The 6,303-nt window shown below is 46.5% G+C and overlaps 1 protein-coding gene across 4 annotated transcripts; it reads left to right on the top strand.

The window, feature by feature from the left end:
- The first annotated feature begins 328 nt into the window (after positions 1-328).
- On the top strand, positions 329-6,051 carry sts (steroid sulfatase (microsomal), isozyme S). 4 transcript variants are annotated; one of them, XM_079185889.1, is made up of 11 exons: positions 329-404; positions 491-536; positions 973-1,137; positions 1,383-1,504; positions 1,599-1,721; positions 2,227-2,638; positions 2,758-2,894; positions 4,209-4,346; positions 4,566-4,725; positions 4,909-5,030; positions 5,136-6,051. In XM_079185889.1, the coding sequence occupies exons 2-11, from the start codon at positions 502-504 to the stop codon at positions 5,528-5,530; spliced, it is 1,809 nt and encodes a 602-aa protein (XP_079042015.1). In that variant the 5' UTR covers positions 329-404; positions 491-501; the 3' UTR covers positions 5,531-6,051. The 4 variants fall into 4 exon arrangements, with proteins under 4 accessions (XP_079042015.1, XP_079042017.1, XP_079042016.1 ...); XM_079185891.1 differs by having other exon boundaries at positions 329-536; positions 950-1,137; XM_079185890.1 differs by lacking the exons at positions 329-404; positions 491-536 and adding an exon at positions 753-789.
- The last annotated feature ends 252 nt before the right edge of the window (positions 6,052-6,303 follow it).

The following is a 6,303-nucleotide window of genomic DNA, read 5'->3' as shown; positions in this document are numbered from 1 at the left end:
TGGTTCCTGTGCCTCAGCAGGACACAGTGTAATGCAGCTTGTTATTCATGTGCAGGTGTTTGTTAAAGAGAGAAAACACTGCTGCTCTGACACTGATCATAACTGTGTCTTCATTAGTATTAGTACAGTGATGACAACTGTCTTCATTAGTATTAGTACAGTGATGATAACTGTCTTCATTAGTAGTACAGTGATAATAACAGTCTTAGTATTGTATGGGGCACAAGTGTGCAGACACAAACTCAGTCTGAAGTCTCTACAGCTGATCACCAGCTGATCCACCGTCGTCAGAAACCGACGTCACGTCACGAGACGCTTCAGAGGAAAAGGTCGTCTCGTTTCTCTAAAAACACATTTCCTCGTTTCCTCTTTCCTCGCATGGTTTCCTTGCGTCTCTCCAAAACGTGAGGAAATGAGGAAAGAGAGGGAAATAAGTCTGGGAGTACTTCTCAAGTGTCTTAATGGTCGTTTCCTCGTTCCTCTCTTCTAGAAGTACCCTGTATGAGCCCACAACCTGACGTATACACGGAGAGAAGGTAAGTGTGTAACACCTGACCCACTGTTCCATAATAATGAGTGACGTTAGAGACGGTTCACCAGCGGACTGTCAGCCTCTGTGTTTAGTATTATATTATATTATATAGTATATATTCCTAAACCTAACAAAAGTAGTTTCGTTTTCTCGTCCCGGAAAGACGGAAGTTTATTTTGAAAAGACCCAGTACAGGTAACGAGCGGAGATTGACACGTGTTACTGGACTTTCGTAAAATGAGGAGTAACTTTTCATTGTAAGAAACATTTGTGTGAGGATACGTTAAACACACACAGTTCCCGCTGCAGGAGTACTTATGTCATAAGTATATGTCACGTTTTTTGGGGGGGAAATGAACAGTTATGTAATTGTGAACACATCTGTAAAACATAATCCGCACGTTCAACTGTTAACAGGGGTTTTGGGATGTCTCGTCTAGTGTCTCTGACAGCATGAAGTCCACATGGCGGCCGTCCTCTCTGCTGCTGCTCCTAGAGCTCAGCTGTGCGTCTCTTCACTCAGGCAGCAAGCCCAACTTTGTCCTGATCATGGTGGACGACCTGGGGATTGGAGACCTGGGCTGCTACGGCAATGCAACCCTGAGGTGAAACACGTTGCTCTGTGGTTGTTATTCTAATGAGAGCAACCTGTAATCCTGCCGGCTGCTACTTCTGAGCATTACACAGGCAATCCTGGCCCCTAGTAGTACTTCCCTGGATAGATAATAGAATCTAAATGCTTTTATTGTACCAAAATAGTTATTTTAAAGTCCAAGCAGCATTAATAAAATATAAGTCTGTCTGGATTTTGAACCTTCCATGTGACTGTTGATGAATTGTGATTTTGCAGGACCCCCAATATTGACCAGCTGGCGCAGGAGGGGGTGAAGCTGACCCACCACATCGCCGCAGCGAGCCTCTGCACTCCCAGCAGGGCGGCGTTTCTCACAGGGCGATACCCGATACGATCAGGCCAGTTCAAAGACACCGACACGTTCACGTGGTGTGTGATGAAGTGACGGCTCGAGACTGTTCTGTGGTTTAAATGATGCTTCCCCTCCAACAGGTGTAGCTGGTCCTCACAGACCTGGTGTCTTTTTATTCAACGCCGCCTCTGGAGGCCTTCCCAGCCAAGAGGTGACCTTTGCTAGTATTGCAAAGCGACAGGGCTATGAGACGGCTCTCATCGGTAAATCACAATTCTCCTTGATTTCACAAGTCCTTACATGTGGACCTCTGTTATGTGCCAAAGGGTTCTAACTGCTTGTTAACATGTTTGACTCCTCGGCTCTGATTGGCTGTTTCTCTTCAGGCACCGTGGAATCTTAAGAATGCCATTCGGAGCACTAAAATATTCTTTTAGGAGCAGAAACATATATTATAATTGTATTTTTTATGTTGTGATATCAATATTGTAATGTAGTAAAGAGTTTAATTATAGCGGATCGTCCCCATGCGAAACCAGAAGTCAGTGTTGATGTTTGACTTCAGTAACGGCCCCAGAGCCGAATGGTAACTTCCGTTAACTGGTTGCAAAAAGCCAAGATGGCGACGACTATGATGCACAAACCAATGGGTGACGACACGATGACTCCGTCCTTTTCTTATAAACAGTCGATGGTTTTGACCCACTGTTATGACACTAGCATTCAGTTATCACGCTGGCGGGGGGGGGGTTATGTTCTTGTTTGCAGGGAAATGGCACCTCGGACTTAACTGTGAGAGCAGTGACGATCACTGCCACCACCCCAGCATCCATGGCTTTAACTATTTCTTCGGTATCCCCGTGACCAACCTGCGAGACTGCCAGCCTGGACACGGCACCGTGTTCCAGATCCATCGACACTTACCGTACAGGACAGTGGCCATTGTCCTGGTCAGTGCAGCCTCACTCCACTACACGGGCGTCCTCAGCATCCGCAGAGGGCTGGTTGTGAGCCTGCTGTGTCTGGCGACCCTGGTCACGGGTCTGACGGCAGGATTCGTCATGATGATGCCGTACCTCAACTGTGTTCTCATGAGGGACCACAGAATCGTTGAGCAGCCGTTCACGTCCGAAAACCTGACGCAGAGGATGACTCACGAGGCAGTGGACTTCATGGAGAGGTACGTTTCAGTCTGGTTCATGGCTTGATGATCAAAACTGCAATCTTTGCATGTTTCATAATGCGATGCTACAGTATAATCGGCAGATGTATTGATAACGAAAGTAATCGTGACTGCAGGAACTCGGCGGGGCCTTTCCTGCTGTTTTTCTCTTTCATCCAAGTGCACACAGCCATGTTTGCCTCAGCAGCATTCAGAGGAACCAGCCGCCACGGCATCTACGGGGACGCGGTCCATGAAGTGGACTGGAGTGTAGGTGGGTCAGCAGAGGCGGCTTCATTTAATGAGCGAGTCAGCTGTTTCGAAGTTCGACATGTTTTGTGATTGTCAACAAATCCCTTGAAAAGAGCATTAACCTACAATGTCTTCTTCCATCTCTCAGTACCTTCTGATTGTGACTGTCGGCTTCCAGCCCATTGGTTCCCACTGAAGACATAGCACACGCATAATAGCAAGACTCATTGATTTCCTGGTCACTGCAGTTTTTTTATCAAATATTACCCAGAAAGCATGAATTTGCTGGGGCTAAAGGGCAACTCTGAGCTATAGACGCCCCCCTCCACCATTTGCTCTCGTGCAGTGTTTTCCCAAACGTTTAACCCTAACCCCAGTAACCATTCTAACACATGCATGAAGACTCATGAAATGAAATAGTAAAATACTCTGCTGGTCTGTATTAGATGCCTCCGTCAGCCACTTGACCCTCGCTTTTTTGGAGATCATAGTGATGCCTCGAGAGTTTCCTGTTTTTCCTCCTGTGAGATCATCGTTGGCGTGTGACTGGCTACGACACAGCAGAACAATAGCAGAGTGGAGACTACGACGTTCAGCACAGACTCATCAATCACACACGTGTGTGTGTGTGGAATTCTTTACTTTGTTGTGTGTATGAAATATAAGCTCTCTTCAAGTCAGACACCAGCTGGTTTCTCTCTCCTCTAATTGCTGTTCAGTCTCAAGGACTGAATGGGGGAGGGGGGGGGGGGGGCTCCTTTTTATTCAATGTGTAATCACCCGAATTATTTCAGCTTGAGGAGTACTTAGTCAGCACAAAGGCTTTTATTGTTATCAGTGGTTGATAGATTTGGAAGAAGACCGCGGTGTGCGTTTGTACTGATTTTAATATTCTTATTAATGCTCGATGGACGTGTACTTGAATAGCGTTTTTCGAGTCTTCCGACCGCTCAAACCACTTTAACTCTACGTGTCATCATTCGCCCATTCACTCACTGATGACAGGGTTTCCATGCAAGGTGCTACCTGCCCATCAGGACTCTAATCAATCATCCCCATTCATACACCACAGGCACAGCTTGAGAGAGCAATATCATATTTTTCAGTGGGTTCTATTTTCCATCTTATGTTATGCATTCTATGTATTCTATTCCTTCTTATTCATACATCTCATTTCAATGTTTGATCTTGTGTGATTTATCTCATATCTGATCTTATTTCACATTAGCTACAACATTCTATCCCTGTTTATTGTAAAGCCCTCTGTGCTTTATGTCTTGTATGAAAGATGCCATACAAATACAGTTTATTGGTATTTTATCGTGTCTGTTCTCAGGTCAGATCATGCAGACTCTGGACAGACTGGAGCTGAGAGAAACCACTCTGGTTTACCTGACTTCAGACCAGGGAGCTCACGTGGAGGAAATCTCCTCCACGGGGGAGGTCAACAGAGGATTCAACGGAATATATAAAGGTACAGCATGATGATTTCATTATTATTTCAGTCAGGACGCTAACGGCAAACTTTGAACCATTCGTTTTAGCATTTTAGTAGCAAATCTTAAAAGTCATCTTGAGTCTGACTAAGCTTCCACATCTTCTAAAATAAAGTAATACCAAAGGCAGTTTGAAGGTTCGCTCGCGGATCACGACTGCTTTCATGACTTTGTGTTCTTGTGTTTCCTCTGAGCAGCCGGGAAGTCCACAAACTGGGAGGGAGGGATCCGGGTCCCGGGAATTCTGCGTTGGCCGGGCAGCATCCCCAGTGGCAGGCAGGTAGACGAGCCCACCAGCAACATGGACCTGTTTCCTACGGTGGTGCGGCTGAGCGGAGCGTCAGTCCCAGAGGACCGGTAAGGCTGCACAGTGGCGAGACGGCAACACTTCACTCATGTCAGTCAATCTAGGTCACATTTACAAAAAGAGAGAGGCAGGGGGAGCCTGAGTGAGATCCAGGAGGATGTAGAGGGGGGTATTTAAGGGGATCGGTTTCATCGAGTCACACATACGATTGACCTCCTGTCTCCTGGTCTTAGAGAAATAGATGGTCATGACCTCATGGATCTGCTCCGGGGGAGAGTTGAGAGGTCAACCCACGAGTTCCTGTTTCATTATTGCAACGTCTACTTGAACGCAGTCCGATGGCATCCCCGAAACAGTAAGATGCACGTAGAGCAACCCACAGTGTGTGAGCTTCATGTGCACGCCGCTGTAAAGAACTATACCAGCAGTTTATTAAATACATTTTTTTCTATTTCTTCAGGTAGCTCAGTGTGGAAAGCCTTTTACTTCACACCAGACTTCTACCCGGAGAATGAGACGGCCTGCTTCCACACACACGCCTGCTTCTGCTCATCGGGCTACGTGACCTACCACGATCCTCCGCTGCTCTTCGACCTCACCAGGGACCCATCGGAGACCACGCCGCTGACTCCCGACACCGAGCCGGCCTTTCACGCCGTCCTGGCCGCGATGGCGGAGGCAGCGGATGCGCACCGGAGGTCGGTGACGCCTGCGGAGAGCCAGATGTCGGCGTGGAACCTGATTTGGAAGCCCTGGCTGCAGCCCTGCTGCTCCACGCTCGCGCAGCTCTGTCAGTGCCAGCCGGCGGAAGAGGGCGTGGGCGGGGCTACAACAGAGGAGCATTCCAGCGGTTAACAATGCACACCTGCAAACTCCAAAAAACGCAGATTCTAGTCTCGACCGAGTCATTCGGACTGTTTTAAAGCCAACTTCCTGATATGTGTTATTAGCTTAGCTAGCTAGCGTACGCTCAGTTACCTGCTGGTACATGTTCTCAAGTGGACTTGGGTACAAATTTGAGGTCCTCTACATTAGCATTTACATTTTCTGCTACTTCATACTTCATCTCAGAGGGAAATATTGTACTTTTGACGCTCTTGTAAAGGGAGGGTTGAGGGATATTTCATTGGTTGCCGTCTGTATGTATATTATCTTGATCGACATTATTGTACACATTCTTAATCACTTCAAACTGTTGTCATCATCTTCTCAACCACTATAGAACTTCTTGTCTAAACTTTCCCATCACATTCTCCCCTTGACTGTGTTTTTCCTTTGCGCTGCTGTTTGGTATCTACTCCGTTAAATACATTACTTTGAAATGAAACGGGAACAAAAAATAAAGAATGAAAATGCAGGAAGACTTCTGAAAACAAGATGCTTTGTCGTTGTTGTATTTTAATCTCAAAATGACCCAAAAAGGCTTTTTCAAAATACAAAAAAAGGTTCATTTGGTGTCTATTTGACCTGTTATTAGCAGGTTGGATCTTCAGAAGACAGAAGAGATGCTGGTGGTCACGATGAGGAGGCAGTCATGACGCAAAAGTAGTCATTTCCACAAAAGACCGAGCAGAAAAGGTAACCTTGGAGACGTGGGGAAACACTGCTGAAAGTGGAGGTGATTGTTT

This window comes from Pholis gunnellus (genome assembly GCF_910591455.1).
Source record: "Pholis gunnellus genome assembly, chromosome: 24".
In the NCBI taxonomy this organism is placed as follows: domain Eukaryota; kingdom Metazoa; phylum Chordata; class Actinopteri; order Perciformes; family Pholidae; genus Pholis; species Pholis gunnellus.
Note: the sequence above shows the minus strand (reverse complement) of the source record. Positions and strands in the feature narration are given on the sequence as shown.